The following is an 18,410-nucleotide window of genomic DNA, read 5'->3' on the forward strand; positions in this document are numbered from 1 at the left end:
TCTATATAAGCACCATCATCCTTAAAATTTAATTCTGGAGTGTGTTGCTAAAATATTAAGTATGCAAAAAATTATATTCTTTTTGAAAACTATTTCAATAAACTATCCTTAGATGGAACCATAATAATGGCAGGCATATTCTGGCCAGTGATTTGTAGTTTTTAAATAAAACTCATGCATATACTGTCCTAGTTAAAGGAAAAATCAGAAAAGTCTATGAATCAAGACTAAATGCCTAAATCTGGTAGATGAAACAAATCAGCATGGAATTTAAAATAAATTAAAGAGAGTCTAACATAATAACTCTTATGCTTTTATATTATTTGGTACTGAATTGGTTGAGAAACTGGGAGTTTTTTCTGGGGAAAACCTAAGTAGCTTATACCTAATTGACCAGTCACAGAATATTTTCATTTCAATGGTGCTTGTCATCAAGAGACTGCATTTCAAATTGCTTTGTCAAGTGTAAAGTACTATAAAGAGGGACTTTTTTCTAGGCACATGCTTGGCCTATAATATGTGCCTGCCCTTGTTTGGAGTGTATAATAGATTTATATTCATTACATGAGGAAATCTTCACCATCAATTGATCAAATCTGAAGTACATTTCCCGGGCGAAACTTAGCTTCACTCTTGAAATTTCACAGTGAAATGATGACTGCATGTGAAGATACTGGCTCCATCTTTGAGTTATTATTCATGATAAATGCTGGGAGCTAAGAAGGGGCATAGTCCAAGGCTGACTCTAAACCATTGACTTACTCCAAACCATCAGGTGGGATTTCAGAAAATACCTTGTAGGCCAGATGCAGTGGCTCTCACCTGTAATCTCAGCACTTTGGGAGGCTGAGGTGGGCGGATCACTTGAAGCCAGGAGTTCAAGAGTAGCCTGGCCAACATGGTGAAACCCTGTCTCTACTAAAAAAAAAATACAAAAATTGGCCGGGTGTGGTAGCACATGCCTGTAATCCTAGCTACTCGGGAGGCTGAGGCAGGAGAATCTCTTGAACCCAGGAGATGGAGGTGGAGGTTGCAGTGAGCCATTGATGGCTATAATGGGCCATCTGGAGGGGCTATTGCCATCTCAGTGGCTGCAGCAGGGAGGTGTGGCAAGGGCTGCATTCTCTTTGGAGCCCACAAGAGCCCCATGCCTGCTGGGCACAGCTGTAGCTGCTTGAACTGTGGCTGCAGACTCAGGAGTCCCTGCACTCCTGGCAGCCCTGGAAGGCCCCCTTTGCCCTTGCAGGCTCTGAAGTGCCTGCTCCCACTGCCTGGCTTCTCCCTGCTGTTGGCACCCTCCCCAGTTTTGGAGCAAAGTTGGGGCCAAGCCTGGGCACTGTCACAGCTCAGCCGGGTATGTACATGTTTGGGTCAGCGCTGACATGCCAACCCCCTTCTGCCTCAACCCCCTCTGGACTTTGGGCACCAATAAGCATGGGAAGGAAGCTGAGGGCAGTTTGCTGCTGGCCTGAAGGTGCCCCTTGGCACAAACAGCCTAGGTGCTATGAACCACAGCAGAAGGCAGACAGGCTCCTGGGCAGAAGGGGACAGGTCCCAGTGAGTCCCCACCTCCAGGACAAGGAGGGTCTAAAGGCTGGGGGCCAGGCTGCCAGTCCTATGGACTGGAGTAAGAACTTGTGTTGCCTTTTCGGGGCCCACTCATGGATGCCCATGGAGGAATCAGCACATATTTCCTTCCCCTCGGAGGCCATACAAGCCCCAGGCTTAGCCAGAGCTGGGCAGACATTGGGATGACCAGCTGCAGAGAGGAGCTACACTCCTGGGCCTCCTCTCTGCTGAGACTCAAGCAGATATTGGGACAACCTGCCTGCAGAGAGGAGCCACTCACTCTAGGGCTTCCCCTCTGATGAGAGCCGCACAGACGATAGGGCAGTCAGCTGTAGAGAGGAGCTACCCTCTCTGTTGATAGCTGAACACTTGGGATTACTTGCCTAGCAGAGAGGAGCTACCTTCTCTGCTGGGAGCTGGACACTTGTCAGGACACCCTGGCTGTGGAAAGGAGCTGCCACCTGCAGGTTTCCTCTGAGCTGCTCAATAAACCTCCTCTTTGTCTTGGTCACGCTCCACTTGTCTGTGTACCTCATTCTTCCTGGTTGCTGGACAAGAACTCAGGACCCACTGGATGCCTGGGCTAAAAGAGCTATAACACAAACAGGGCTGAGACATGCCCCTTGCTCTCCATGTTGCTGGTAAAGAGAAGGAAAAAAGAGCTGTGGCCCTTTGGGCAGCCCAGACCTGGGAGCTCCCTGAGCCAGGGTTGTGACTCTCTTTGGGGCCTTGCGGTTCCTGGCATCTCCAAGCTTCTAGATGCCACCGTGTACCCCAGTGCCGGCTGTGGAAGCTGCTTGTGGTGCACCTGGTCTGGCTGCAGCCTCGCAGAGCCAGCACCTATGCCAGTGCCTGGCGCTGTGTGCCCCACTGCAGCAGCCGGCATGTTTGACTGTGCACAGTGGCTGGACCCCACGCTTGCTCAAACACCCCTCGCGATTTCACACCTGACTCGCCCTTGATAGGCCTGAGACCTAGGCCAGTAGCGTGCAGCCTGCCAAACTGAGTGGACAAAATGATCCCAACGGACCCAAGTAAAACTTTGGCAAAGGCGCCGCTGGCCTCAAAGGTTTCCGGCCAGAAAAAATTACACCCTGTAACACTGAGATTGCACCACTGCACTCCAGCCTGGGTGACAGAGTGAGACCCTGTCTCAAAAAAAAAAAAAAAAAAAAAAAGAAAGAAAAGAAAAGAGAAGAAAAAGAAAAAGAAAAAGAAAAATACCTTTTAAACTGTAATTACATGACTCTCTACGTCTGTGTTCCTAGAAAGGGAAGGGAGCTGGTGTGCTGCTGTTCATCACCTGTCATCGTTCCACCCAGCTACCTTTTGGTCCCAGACACTTTTATATGGGTGTGTCCTTTAAAGACCCCTGACCCGACAGTGCAACCCACTGGCAACTCCGCATTGCTCATGATCCTTCACTGTTTTAAGTCTCACTTTCCAGATCTGGGAAGTGAAATTGCTCGCTTGGCTATGTTGTAGAGAAAACACTGGCTCTGGACGGGAGGACACAGCTTGGCATTGAGCTCTGCATGAATAGGATGTGGGGCACTGGAAGTCTTTGGAATTCAATTTGTAGTTATAAAAATAGTACTTGAGGCTGAGCACGGTGGCTCACACCTACAATCCCAGCACTTTGGGAGGCTGAGACAGGTGGATCAGTCAAGTCCAAGAGTTTAAGACCAGTGTGAACAACATGGTGAAACCTGTCTCTACCAAAAATACAAAAATTAGCCAGGCATAGTGGCGCTTACCTGTGGTCCCAACTATTCGGAAGACTGAGTGGGAGGCAGGTTGGAGCTCGGGAAGTGGAGGTTGAAGTGAGCTGAGATAGTGCCACTGTATCCAGCCTGGGTGACGGAGCCAGATGGTGCCTAAAAACAAATAAAAAAAGGCACTTGGACTAGAAAATCATAACCAACTGCCTTTACGTCTTAAAATCTGTGCCAGGCACTAGTTGAGCACTTGACATATTTTTTATCTCATTTCAAATCTGTGAAGAAGGTGTTATTATTATTATATCTGTAATACAGTTGAGGAAATTAGGCACAGAGAGGTTAAGTAACCTAAATGAGGTCACATAACCAGTGAGTGACCGTGCTAGGATTTGTACGTGAGAACTTGTGCTCTAACCATTACTCCTGTTCTTAGCTGTTGCATGAACTCCCAGAATTATGAGAGTGATTCCAGATGTAAAATATTATGTTCATACGACACTTGTTTCTTCCAACAATTTACACAAAGTAGGCAGTACGTGTATCATTTACCGCTAGTATAGATATGAAGAAACTAAGGCTTCATAAGAAAATTGAGGCTATAGAGGCCATGAACTTACATTAATAGTAAAGAGCAGATGGGACCTATTTTCATGGGGTTTATAATCAAGAGATTGCAAAAGGAAGACGAACATGTGATCGATATTATGGGTATCTTTAACAAGGTTCCCTAAAAGTTCTTTTCATTTGTCTGTATTTTTAAAACTCTGTAAAATAAAATATAGATCCTTCAGCTGTTGAATTTCAGATGCTAAATCAGAATACTATATTTTAGTCACTTTGTAAATTATACATTTTCAGGGAGTATCTGCATCTTCAGAGATAATATTTAGTGACTTTCAGCTGTCTGTTTTCTTTGTTCTATAGTATAACTGCAATAACAAACTTACTGCCAAGGAGTGAGGCAGGTGTTGGGTTGAATAGAAGCATTCAGGGTGTAGCTAATAAATGTGTTAGTTACTTGATGTCTGCATTTTTTTCAATTTTAGAATAAAGAACTAAAAACCCAGGTAGCGCTTTCATCTGAAACTCCTAGGACAAAGGTATCTAAGGCTGTATCTACAAGGTAAGGTCTTTGTCTTCTTCCACCCCGTCTTCACAACCTATATTGAACATGTTTGACATTCAACCCACTGAAGAAAGATTCCAGTATGTCACTACTTATGTAATCATTTGTTTACTGTCTGTCCCTCAGTTTCTGTTCAGAACTGTGTTAATCTTATTCATCATTTAATCCTCAAAGCCTAACGCAGAAATACTAAATAAATTAATGAACAAATTTAGATATCTCTTTTTTCTTCTTTGCCCCAAAACAAGTCCAATCTCAACTCCAACACCTAGACATTATAGATCATCTCCTTTATTGTCTTTCCTCTTCTGTTGCTCTATTTTTATGCCATTGATGGACATTTTAATCTTTAATTGTTGGCATTTATTGAAACTGCTATGTTGTCAACTCTAATAAATTATTAATATAAATATCACCAGGGCAAGAATAGTTCTTTTTAATTTCCTGCATTGCTAAGGACAAGGTTCTTCAACAACTATCTAATAATGAATGATTTCAAGTGATGATGACAACCTGTTAAAGAAATTGAAATGATGGTTGAAACCAACTAAGTCATTTTTTTAAGTTAAATTTTTGTTGTGGTTGTTGGCAGAATCAGAATCTGGGCTCAAATCTCATTTCCACAAACCCCATGAAATTATCATTTAAAAGAAAACATAGTTTCTAATTACATGTATCATTTAAAAAGTGATTAAAAACTTCCTCTTCTAGCAACTTTTGAATTTCCCAAGCTAGTCTCTCTTGGGAAGAATCTCATTTTCTAAAACTCTCTTCAGCCCAGTGCCAGAGGTGGAAAAAATCAGACCCACTGTGATTAGCATCAGTCTAGGAATGCAGGAAGATTCTTCTCTCTCTTTAAAACTGTCTGAAACAGTATTTCATTTTGCTAATGATGTACGTAATTAGAGACTAGAAATGAAACTATTAGGATTCAAGTCCTCTAAAATCTTTTGGCCTACAGATGCTTGTTATAAGCTTTTTGGCCACTAGCCCTGCAACTTCTAGGAAAGAAAAGAAATGGAGCCCCAGAGGTTTCCCAGGAGGAGATGAAATGCCTACATTTCAGAAACAGGGAGAGTGGAGTCACTTCAGTTGGGGAAGATGTGAAAGGTTTGGACTAGGAGAGCAAGCGTGACATTCCAAGGGAAGGAAGGATGGCTAATATTTTGCTGCCTTCCATCTGTACCATTCCCATTGGAGTGGTGAAGCACTATGGCCAATCATAGCTGCTTGGACCTGGAGGTAATGGGGCCAGAATGGAGCAGACAAAGAAACAGCTGGTTATCTTCATATGGTAACTACTCTAGTATTGAATGCTGGCACTCTGGCTGGTATATAGGGGTCATGTTGTAGAGAATGACTTCTTTTGCCAACTCTTTAGCTACAGCTATTAATTAGCATTTAACTAATTAATAGTTAAAGGTTTACTGTTCTTTTTCTTCTCCCTGTGACTTGGGAAAGGCCAAATGGGGGAAATTTCCTAACTGCAGTGGTGAAACGAGACTGAATGGCCCCTTTGTTCTGTGATTTTTGATAGAAATTCTTGTGTCAATGATATAAAGCAGCAGTCCCCGACCTTTTAGGCACCAGGGCCCAGTTTCATGGAAGACAGTTTTTCCATGGACCAGGGTGGAGAGGATGGTTTTGGGGTGCCTCCAGTGCATTACGTTGATTTCTATTTTTATTACATTGTAATATATAATAAAATAATTATAAACTCACTGTAATGTAGAATCAGTGGGAGCCCTGAGCTTGTTTTCCTGCAACTGGCTGGTCCTATCCGGGGGTGAGACAGATATTCAGGCATTAGATTCTCATAAGAAGTGTGCAACCTAGATCCATCACATGCACAGTTCACAATGGGGTTCGCGCACCTATGAGACTCTAATGCCATTGCTGATCTGACAGGAGGTGAGCTCAGGAGGTAATGTGAGCGATAGGGAGTGGCTGTAAATACAGATGAAGCTTTGCTCTCTTGCCCACTACTCACTTCCTGCTGTGTAGTCCCATGCCTAACAGGCCATAGAGTGGTACCAGTCCCTGGCCCAGGGGCTGGGCACCCCTGATATAAAGGCAGGACCCACATTTGCAGAATAAAATATGGCCCATTGGTTGCTTGAAAAATGTAAGTGGTAGTTTGGTTTTGTAAATCTGGCTTTACAAATATACAATGGAATTAACTCTAGAGAGAGATTTGAGTATAAAGATAACTGTTAAGACTGAAATTAGAAAATTATGTACACATAAAACTTATAGACAAATAGTATTGTGGTAGTTGAGTATGGTGGTCCAGCCATGATCACTAGAGTTTAACATTCTGCATTTTGATCATCATGTTGTCTTTTCTACAGTGAATTGAAGACCGAAGGTGTTTCCCCTTATTTAATGTTGATTAGGTTACGGAAATGAACTGGCTGGCTGAAGATCTGATTTAGAAAGACTGCGTGAGTCTTATTTATTCTCTGAAACACAGCACAAATTTCATGTTAAAATGGCACAATGCCATTATTTAAATGGAACTTATTATATACCAATGGCTTTGCAAGAAGATGACATTTCAGAAAATCAAACAAATATATATTTAACGGATGGACTCTTCAAAACTTACCAAGTAGGTGAAGAAACCAGGTGCCTTCCCGTGATGGAAGACGGATTCTGCTTTAAATTAAAAAAACACAAATCTGAATCTTGTTTTCAGATTTTTTTCTACGGGGACTGTTTTAAGGTTATCAACTCTGACTTTTTTGATAGTGGTTTTTAAGAGTATAAATAGAAGGGAGAGTATATATGTATGAATGAACATACATTTCCTGCATATATATGTATGAAGGGCATATATATGTATGAATGAGCATACATATTTGAAAACTGACTTTTGGATGATAAGAAAAATCTTACAGTGACATGAGTTCATCTCCTGATCCATTGTTTCTTGGAGAATTATACTCAACTGAATTACGGACAGGAGAAAGAGTGGATTTCTTTTAGCTAATTCCCCAACCCATATGCCCCTCTGAAGTTGAGAGTCATGGCTGCCTCACCACACATCAGAGAATGACTGTTCTTCGGTAGTTCTGGGATTAAAAATTGGTTTCTAGAGGTAACCTGTACACATAAACACACAGGGATGCACATGGCGTCCTCTACCTTTGTGACTAACTTTCTTCTTGATATTTATTAATAGTATCTAAATAAAGTATGGGGGGGGGTAGAAAAATAATGCTGTTAGCCCATACTTCCATGAAAACATTTATTATAGGCTCAAAGGAATAATGACTGCTGTCTGCAGCCAGAAAGAATCTGAATTCATGAATTGGAATGATAGATCTCGTGTTTTTGTGAAAGTTTGCTTAAATTCTGATACATGCCTTCTTTGTAGGTGGAGTTTGTGATTGCAGTGAATAGACCAAATCTGACTTGCAGAAATGCAGACATACAGTCGGGAAAGAACAAACTTCAATTAAATGTATAATGGGAGACCTTGGTCCCCCTAAAGGATGAATTTCCTTTAGGCCTTTGATCTTCCCCTCTAGTGTGTAACTTTAAATATTTGCTCAGGAAAGATGCTGACGCTTTCATAGTGGAATGTGAAATATCAGTATTGTCTATAAAGTATTTGAAGATATATAAAAATGAGATGATATAATGTATTTATAAATTTATCCAAGTACTGTAATCCTTGAATTGTTGTGTAACTGTATGTGAGTTTTATGCTTCATGGTATCTTTGAAAACATTTTTATTGCTTGCTTATTTTGAAGGTATATTTATCTGTTAACATTTAGGGCATAGTTACCCTATGCCAGGAACAAGACTAAGCACTTTACTTGCATTAATTCCTTTTATCTTCCCCAAAACCCTCAGAAGCAGATCATATCATTTCTGTTTTACAGAGGAAGATACTGAGAGTGGTTGAGTAATTTGCCCAGCTGCTAACTGTGAAGCAAAAATTTGAGCCTTTTGACTTGGCTATTGATATTCATTCTACTTGCTCACATGGTGGTCTAAGAAATTTCCCAGCTATAGAAATCTCTCTGTTTTTGCCACTTTAATCAACACATAGCTTCCTGGATGTCTGCCTGTGTTATTTTGTGGATGACAGTAAGAAATAACAAATACTGATAAAATCAATATTTTGCCGAAATGAGTTGATCTTTCACCAGTTGGACTACCATTGTGAGAACTCAGTTGAGATAAACTTCCCTGCTAAAAATCTGTTTATCATACATTTATTATTTATGACTTTATGTCACATTGAAGAATTTCTTCGTGATACATTTTCAGGCACACTTGTAGGAAAATTAGGACCATGAATCCTGCTTTAAATATTTGCAGTGTAGTAAGAGAATCCGTCTTTTACTAGGAGACCAGATTCCTTTAATACCTCATTCATCGTGCTGGATTGTAATAAATTTCAGATTTTGGAATGGGCTTATTTAACTGACCTAACAATCTTGATGATCTTAGAATAAGAAAAACTTATTCTAAGGTCAAAAGTGGAAAGACACTGCTGGTTTTTATTTTGATTTCACGATACTCATTTTTGAACATGGAAATACAGTGGTGAAACCACCTATGCAAAAATGATAACAGTGAGAAAAGTACGACAGTGAAAGAGATCTGACCTAACTATCTATCTTGCCTCCAAACTGCCCTTGGTCATTCCTGAGTGTGGGCCAAGCTAACTTTGGGAGAAATTTACTTTATAGGTTAAATTATAGTAGCCCTTCCCAAAACTAAATGATTCTCCTGCCTCAGCCTCCCAAGTAGCTGGGATTACAGGCACTCACTACCATGCCCAGGTAATTTTCGTATTGTTAGTAGAGATGGGGTTTTGCCATATTGGCCAGGTTGGTCTCGAACTCCTGGCCTCAGGTGATCCAACTGCCTTGGCCTCCCAAAGTGCTGGAATCACAGGCATGAGCCACCACACCCAGTCCGCTTCTGCACTTCTGATGACCAGATGGCCCCACCTGGACAAGCAACTCCTCTGTGGCTCCCACCCAAAAGCGGACTTAGCGCAGGAGGACCATTTTCCGCACTCCTATGATTGCGTCCCTGACTAGTCAGCATTTCCCATTCCCCCAAGCCCCCTGCCCACCAAACTGTACTTGAAAAACCCTAGCCTCTGAGTTTTCAGGGAGGCTGATTTGAGCCAGCTTTAGGTGCATTGAACTCTTTCTCTATTGCAACCCCCCTGCCATGATAAATTAGCTCTGTGTAGCCAGAGGGCAAGATAAACACACTGGGCAGTTACAGTGGAACATACTACAGATGAGACCTGTTCATGACATCTTCAGGCTCACTCTGGAAATCTTTGGATTTCCTGAGAATAAATAAGCCATTTCAGAGACCCCCAAAAGTCCGAATTCTTCAAATATAAATGTGTCTTTATAATACCATCAGCCTCATCATTTATGTGTCACATATGGATTGTTTCCTATATCCACTATCATAAAATTATCATTTGAAATGTTTTTTTTTTTTTGAAAAAAAAAAAAGACACTTCTCAGTGAGAAAGCAAGATTACAAGGGGGAATAATATTTATTCAGCTAAAAGAGTACTCCAGAGGAAATACGGGAAAACAAACACTAGTTCAGTTTTATTCTAAATAAATGTACTTCTAATTGTACTCTTGAATTTATTGGATAGCAAGGTCTGAGGTGGTTCTGAAATTCATACATGAAGTCAGGAAAAGAAAAGAAACTTAATTCTACCATGATTACATATGTCGTTACAAATTATCTTTATGAAATGTTTAAACAATTGCTGTAGTATATCTTTCAAATAATTGCTTATAATATGCCTTACCATAAAGAAAATTGATGCTACATTGTGGAATTATTTGGTTTTATTTCTTTTTATATTAAAATTATGCATAAATAAATTAAGTAGTGTTTTGGGTTTTGTGGTGTTTTTTGTTTTCTGGGTTTTTTTTTTTTGTTGCTGTTGCTGTTATTGTTGTTGTTTTGAGACGGAGTTTTGCTCTCGTTGACCAGTCTGGAGTGCAAAGGTGCAATCTCGGCTCACTGCAACCTCCACCACCTAGGTTTAAGAGATTCTTCTGCCTCAGCTTCCCAAGTTGCTGGGATTACAGACGCCCGCTAACCATGCCCAGCTAATGTTTTTGTATTTTTAGTAGAGATGGGGTTTTGCCATGTTGGCCAGGCTGGTCTCGAACTCCTGACCTCAGGTGATACACCCGCCTCAGCCTCCCAAAGTGCTGGGATTACAGGCGTGAGCCCCTGGCGCCAGACCAGTAGTTTTTATCTGATTGTTTATGACAATATTATCCATAGTGTATGTATTGTTTTGGTCAGTCAACAGATTTTTTTTCTGCTGCTTTTCCTTGGATTCAAATTGACAATAAAATAAATCTGCTAAGCTTTTACTCTAAATTTGTAAAAAGAGTTATAAAATTAAGAGGAACACAGACACACACACACAGCTTCTCAAATTCATTCATGTTTCTTTACTTTGAACATCTCTACCTCTCTTCTGACCTGCAAATAAATACAGAATCCTTGTCAATATCCAAGTAGTTACTCTATCTACCCAGAACTGAAAAGTCCCCCAACTAATATTGCAATCATTATAACTTCCTTCTTGTCTCCCTTCCTTCCTATTTTTTGGTGGAAAATATTAAGGAGGCAATAAAGATTAATAATAATATTAATGGATTTATTATTAAAGTATATACTACCCCATGACATGCTATCCCAAAACATGGCACCGTGGCATTCGAGAAAACAGCAGAAGCAGGAAGGCAACCCTTACTTTCTGTCCTTCTCCCTTGAAGCAGGTCATAAAATCTAGCACGAGTTTATTTTTTAAACTTTCCCCTATATGACCCTCATTCAAGAGGTGTCCTCCTTATACCCACAGGAAAGGAATATCCCTATCTGGGAAGACACAGGGATACAGAACCAACAGGGCTTGCTAATTTCCCCCAACTTTGTTAACATTAGCTCATACTCCATTTCTCCAATATACTTCTTCACAACTATCCACATATTCATCAAAACTAGCATTAAAAAATACACAGCTTTACCTATCTCTTCAGGTCTTAATGTTCTTATAAAGGCTCCTATGCTACATACAACTTATATTAAAGAAATGTGTATATTAGTCTTTTATTAATCTATCTTTTATTATAGGGGCTTCAGCCATGAACCTAAGATGGGAAAGAAATATATTTCTTTTCCCCTGCACACAAAAAGGTGTTTAAAGTTGTGGTAGAATTATGGAAAATTTGGATTTATCCTAGGCATGTAAGGTTGGTTTATCATTAGAAAATCAACTAATGTAATTCACCATATACACATAATAAAGGGAGAGTAATTATATGATAATTTTAGTACATGAAAAAATCACTTTACAAAATTCAGCACCTTTTCATGATAAAAACATTAAGCAAACTGGGAATCATAGAAAACTTCATCATTTCTGATAACGAGCATTTATGAAAAGCTTTCAGTTAATATAATTAATGGTGAAAGACTAATGCTTTCCCTACTGATAGTGGAAAAAAGGCAAGGATGCCTGCTTTTTTTACCACTTATCTTAAACATTGTACTGCAGGTCCTAGTCATTGGAATATGGCAAGAAAAAGAAAAGAAATAAAATGAAAAGAAAAAAGAAATAAAATGAAAAGAAAATAGAAAGGAAGAATAAAAAGAAAAGAAAGAAAAGAAAAAAGAAAGAAAGAAAGAAGAAAGAGAAAGAAAGAAAAGAAAAAGGAAAGAAAAGAAAGAGAAAGAAAGAAAGAGAAAGAAAGAAGAAAGGAAGGAAGGAAGGAAGGAAGGAAAGAAGGAAGGAAGGAAGGAAGGAAGGAAGGGGCATACAGATTGGAAAGGAAAAAGTAAAACTATCTACATTTTGCATTTCATATAATTATTGATATAGAGAACTCTAATGAAACTACAAAACTACCAGATATTGTATACTTGAACTTTGCTAAGGGTATAGTTCTTAAATATTTTCACCCCACCCCCCACACACAAAAGGTAACTATGTGAAGTGATAGATATGCTTATTAGCTTGATTATAGTAATCATTTCACAATGTTTATGTATATCAAAATGTTATATATCCTAAATATATATAATTTTAATTTGTTAATTATATCTCAATAAAGCCGGGGGAAAAACTGGAAAAAATGAAGTTAACAAGGTCACAGAGTACAAGATTAAAAGGATCAACATATTAGCAGTGGGTGAAAAGACAGACATATCAATGGTTGGAAAAAAGAATCCATAAGTAGGTCCATCTAGATGATTGATTGATTTTTGAGGAAGATGTCACGGCTATCCATGGAGGAAGGAAAGTCTTCCCAATGGTGCCAGAAATACTGGAAATGTCTGCATTCGGTGGGGGGAACAAATAAGCATTGATCCTTACTGAATACCATACACAATAATTAACCTGAAATGGGCAACATTCCTAGATGTAAAGCTAAAACTACAAAATTTCTAGGAGAAAACCTAGTAGATTATCTTTGCAATATTAAGGCAGGCAAGATTCTAAAATAGCACACAAAGAACATGAGCCATGAAAGAAAAATAAATTATAATTGAATTTTATTAAAATTCATCTCTTTTGCTTTTTGAAAGATACCACTAGAGAAACAAAAAGTAAGCCATAGAATTAGAGAAAATACAACATATATAGGGTTTGAATCCTGAATACATAAAGACTCTTAAAACATAAATATAATAATACAATAAAAATGGGCAAAAATGATTGAACCATTGCTTTACAAAACAAGATATACAAATGACAAATACACACCTGAAAAATGCTTAATACATTAGCTGTATAAATACAGCCAAATGCAAACTAAAACCACTAAGAGTTACCGCATTAGTGGTGTCTAACACTCTAACCCATTAGAACAACTAAAATTAAAAGGACTTTCCCTTACTGAGGATGTGGAAATCTGGACTTTTCATTTAGTACAAGTGGAAATGCAAAAATAGTACAACCACCTGGAAAACAGGCCGTTTCTTAAAAATTTAAATATGAACTTGCCATTTGAGCTAGTGACTCAATTCCTCATTATTTTGCCCAAGGGAAACAAAAGATTCTTTCCACGGAAAGAATTGTATGTGAATTTTTGTAGCACTTTATTTGTGAGAGCCTCAAACTAAAAACAAACGTCCATTAACAGATAAATAGATAAACAAAATGTGGTACACTTATATATTAGAATATAACTCAACAATATACAAGGACCAAATCACAAACAAATATATACAATAGATAAATCTCAAATCCTTATGTTACGTGAAAGAAACCAGAGAGAAAAAGAAGATATGCTATACAATATCATAATGACAGAGAACAAATTAGTAGAGTTGACCTTGAACAACACGGCATTGAACTGCAAGGGTCCACTTATATGCGAAGGTTCTTCTGCCTCTGCCACCCCTGAGACAACAAGACCAACCCTCCTCTTCCTCCTCTTCCTCAGTCTGTTCAGTGTGAAGACAAAGGTGAAGACCTTTATGATGATTCGCTTTCACGTAATGAATAGTAAGTGTATCTTCTCTTCCTTAGGATTGTCTTAATAACATTTTCTTTTCTCTAGCTTACTTTATTGTAAGAATACAGTATATAATACATATACCAAATATGTGTTAATCGAATGTTTATGTTATCAGTGAGGCTTCTGGTCAATAGCAGACTATTAGTAGTTAAGTTTTGGGGGAATCAGAAGTTATATGCCAGTTTTTGTCTTCCTGGTTAGGGAATGGTCTGTGCTTGCAACCCCCACATTTTTCAAAGGTCCCGGGGACAGGAGTAGAAGGAGGAAGAGACTACAAAAGGGCACGGGGAAACACTGGAGGCCATAGCAATGTTTAGTGTCTTCCAAATGGTGATGTTTTTCATGGGAACATTCCATGGCAACAGTCATTACATTATACAGTTTAAATATGTGCTATGTATTGTATATAATATTTGCTTCAATAAAGTAGTAAAAGACATGAGCACTGTTATTCTACAATCCACCCAATCAGGTTCTCTGGCAGGATTCACTCATTTTTCTTTCAACGAATATTTATTGATCACATCCTATTTGCCAGGCACTGTTCTAGATGCCAGGGCTACAGTGGTGGGCAGTTTGGGGGTGGGGTAGACAGGGAGAGGCAGGGAAGAAAGAAAAAGTCTTTACCTTCATGGGAATACATTCCAGTGAGGAGGGACAGATAATATAGTCAGAGGTGTCTGAAGAATTGAAGAAAAATAAAGCTGAGCCTACGAATAGGGAGTTTTAGGGATGACAGTGTGGTTGCAATTTTAAATTGGGTGATAATTTAACAAATGTTAACTATAGATTTGCAATTTAAATAGGAGAGTAAGACTCAGTATCATGTAAATCCTTACCTATGCAATATATTTTGTCATATTTCCTTTGTGTAAATCGTTCCTTTTATTTGATTAGTAAGTTATCCTTCCAGTTCTTTGAATGCTGAGCAGTGATTAGCGAACAAGGTTTTGGAATCTGTATCTCAATCCCCTCCTGGGTCTAGTTTCCCCAGTATACTGAGAAAGCCCATGTTCTCTGCAAAATGCATTGAAAGAATAACTGCGCCTAGATGGTTCAGTTAAGTGGTCTTGCTTTGATCTCCCCTCTCGGCTAGAGGAAATACCGCTGGAAGTAAGGGGAGGAGAAAGGGCCCAAGGTTGCTCAGAGTCAGAGTACTCATAATTCAACTTTCTAAACAGCACAGCTCCAAATCACCCCTTCTGGTTCACTTTCTCTTGAGAGTGAACGAGCTCATGATGTAACTTTCTCAGAGGTATCAATCGAACAGATGAAGTTCTCTCTTGTAATCTTGCTGGTTTTAATTTTTATCCTTTTGGTAATGGACAGTCTTTTGTCTTTCTCAGAGAAATGGTCCAAAACTATGATAATTGCAAAAGTCAGATTACCATCACAAAACATTGAGTAGCTATAATATAGCTTTAGTTAAATCTTAATTAGTGTATAGGCTTCCTAAGCTGTAATGCAAGTCATCTAAATGAGTTTCTAAGAGAACAGCCATGCTCATAATATTATGGCTATTCTTTCCCCACAAGTAGCAATCCATACTAGAAATGAAATTCTCCTTGGCATGGAGAACTGTGAATAATACACCTTATACATGGCTTTAAAAACAGAAATTCTATCATTACAGTGAATGTCCAGCAGCTCTTTTTTTTTAATCTTTCCTTAATATGGGGCATGCTATGACTTTTTAAAAATTCTATAAAACCATTAAGAAAAATGAGTTCCCAGTTACTTATCCTGAATTATTTAAGATGAACCCAGTGGGCAAAATATTCTGCCCGTGAGAAACAGCATTATTGCTACTGGGGAATAAAGTTGAGAGAATAGTGTCAAGGATTTATTTGCCTGCAGTGGGAGAACTGTTTATCTTTAAATTAAGAACTCATCATTATCTTGGCAAAGCCGATGTAAGTGACATATGGAGGGAGATCTACTCTGGGAACAAGTCAGCCTTTGCAAATGAACATTGTAAAGGAGGCTGTACAGTTGTGGTCTGGAGTTGGCCTCAAACGCCATCTTTCACCAGTGTGCCACTAAGGTAGATACCACCACCCGCTCAGCATTTTCTTATGGAGAAGAAATAGTTATATTACGTGGAAGTGCTTATGTACTAGGGAACACTTCAACATGTTAACTGCTAAGTTTAATAACTGTTTCCTTCAAAATCATTTTAAAAATTCACTTGCAAAGCCCAGTCTTTAAATAATTAATGAAAAATTTGAAGAGATAAGTAAAAATCGCTTTGCTAAGTCCAAATCACTTATTTCCTAGTTCTGAATGGAATCGATTTTTAATGTGATACAAGTTCCATGCTAATATTGGTTTAATGTTTCCCACTCACCATATACTCAACTTCAGCACAGCAATAAAGTTGCTTTGAGTACAGAAAATAATTGATAAAAATGCATTTTTTTATTTGAAACGTGTGCAGAAACAATCACTGAATACAATTCTCAACCATAATACTCAAACCCAGACAACACAAAAATCATTGGATGCTATGATTTCTGAAGCCACTAGAACTTTGGTACAACAAAATAATGACCTAACAGTGTGCGTCAGGAACCACAGTCTATTAAGGGGCATATAGAATAAAAACTCCATGTTTATAGCTTTTTTTTTTTTTTTTTTTTTTTTTTTTTTTTGAGACGGAGTCTCGCTCTGTCGCCCAGGCTGGAGTGCAATGGCCGGATCTCAGCTCACTGCAAGCTCCGCCTCCCGGGTTCACGCCATTCTCCTGCCTCAGCCTCCCGAGTAGCTGGGATTACAGGCACCTGCCACCACGCCCAGCTAGTTTTTTGTATTTTTTAGTAGAGACGGGGTTTCACCATGTCAGCCAGGATGGTCTGGATCTCCTGACCTCGTGATTCGCCCGTCTCAGCCTCCCAAAGTGCTGGGATTACAGGCTTGAGCCACCGCGCCCGGCCCCCATGTTTATAGTTTTAAGTTACATTTATAGCACTAGACAAAACAGATCTGTGTAGGAGACAGACAAAATAATCAAACGTGCTTAGCCTAAAAATAAGGATAATATTACTTGAAGGTAAACTGTTGGGATACAATGAAGCACTTCAGTGTTATATTAGAACAATGTCTACTTTTAACACACTAAAGCAGGATAATTTATTTTTTAAAAAATAATTTCAGATGCAATCAGTATCTCTTGCAAGGCTATGGACACAGAAGCCCTATTTGTACATGGAAGATTTTGACCAAGTTGTAATATACTACCTAGAATTCATTGGTTTCCTTGAAATAAATACAAGATGACATACATATTTTGTCAGTAATGAGATGTATTAAACATTTTCAATCAAATACAATGACTTCAAGTTGCCTGCCCATTTTTAGTTTTTAATACTTCTACTGTACGAAAATTTGTGTGTTTTCCTTGCTATGATACCTCTTTTCACATCAAGCAGTTTAAATTATAACTGTGGTTTTTTATTAGATTTTAGTTTGTGAATAGTGTCTATTTATGAAATGGAACATAATTTACAAACCACTTTCTTATACATATCTCGTTTGAGCCTGACATGAACTCTGTGAGGCACATATAAACACATACAGGGTTTATAAGCCCTATATGAGGATAAATCACTAAGCTATTTAATGACCTACTCATGGTTCCCAAGTTGTTCTTTCTGGCCACTTTCCTTTCTACAACACTAGGTGTTTTCGCAAAGAGCATTTGAAAACAAAATCACCTGGAAAAAGAATAAAGATAAGCATATGTTATTACTTTTCTAGGAACAGAAATTATTTTAATATGCCAACAGACATAAAGACAGAAGCCACTGATTAAATAAGGGATCCATTAAGTTAAGGTCAGACATGCTTGCTCCTACAGAATTTGCTAATAATCCTTGTAGACAAAGTCAGCTGAGGGATGTTAGCCATTACTTCCACAGCCTGCTGGAAAAGAACCAGGAAACCCACTCAGTGAAAAGATGATTTATTTGTATATTAGTTTTTCTGAAAAGATGACAAAATAGTTCCACTATTCTGGCAGTAATGTTTTTGCTTTTGTGTTAGTGATATTCTCTCTATATAGGAAATGAGAAAATATCTCAACCATGGACTGTTGATACAAAGAACTCTGCAGGAAAACGTCTTTGTGATGGTACTCCTTGAAAAACTAATCAAGTGCTTTATGAAAATATCATAAATCGAATTTTTCTGTAAATTAGATTTATATGCAATAAACAAAATATCTCTAAGTGTCCCATATTTTTATGCCAATAACGAAATGTTTTTTGTTCGGATATTTTTACTAGTTTAGTTCTAAGGGCATAAACCTCTACTTGGTAGAAAAAAATGGACACATATTTGCTATGGATCTGGTTACAAAAAAAACTATCTGTTACTAGGTCTTTCTTTATTCGGACTCACAATCAACCTTCTCAAAATCGACCTTTGAAGTATGACCTTCTCCAGGTTC

The 18,410-nt window shown here is 38.7% G+C and overlaps 1 protein-coding gene across 10 annotated transcripts in view; it reads left to right on the plus strand.

The window, feature by feature from the left end:
* Positions 1–10,303, plus strand: part of CCDC68 (coiled-coil domain containing 68) — a 55,793-nt gene extending 45,490 nt beyond the window's left edge. For 7 of the 10 annotated variants that reach the window (XM_001083248.5, XM_077975051.1, XM_077975050.1 and 4 more), the window contains exons 11-12: positions 4,337–4,413; positions 6,768–10,303. In XM_001083248.5, the coding sequence (XP_001083248.3) occupies positions 4,337–4,413; positions 6,768–6,825 (135 nt within the window). In that variant the 3' untranslated portion in view covers positions 6,826–10,303. The remainder of the gene's footprint in view (positions 1–4,336; positions 4,414–6,767) is intronic. The other 3 variants (XM_015122029.3, XM_077975055.1, XM_077975056.1) reach the window with 1 other exon arrangement.
* The last annotated feature ends 8,107 nt before the right edge of the window (positions 10,304–18,410 follow it).

This window comes from Macaca mulatta, chromosome 18, assembly GCF_049350105.2.
Source record: "Macaca mulatta isolate MMU2019108-1 chromosome 18, T2T-MMU8v2.0, whole genome shotgun sequence".
NCBI classification, from domain to species: domain Eukaryota; kingdom Metazoa; phylum Chordata; class Mammalia; order Primates; family Cercopithecidae; genus Macaca; species Macaca mulatta.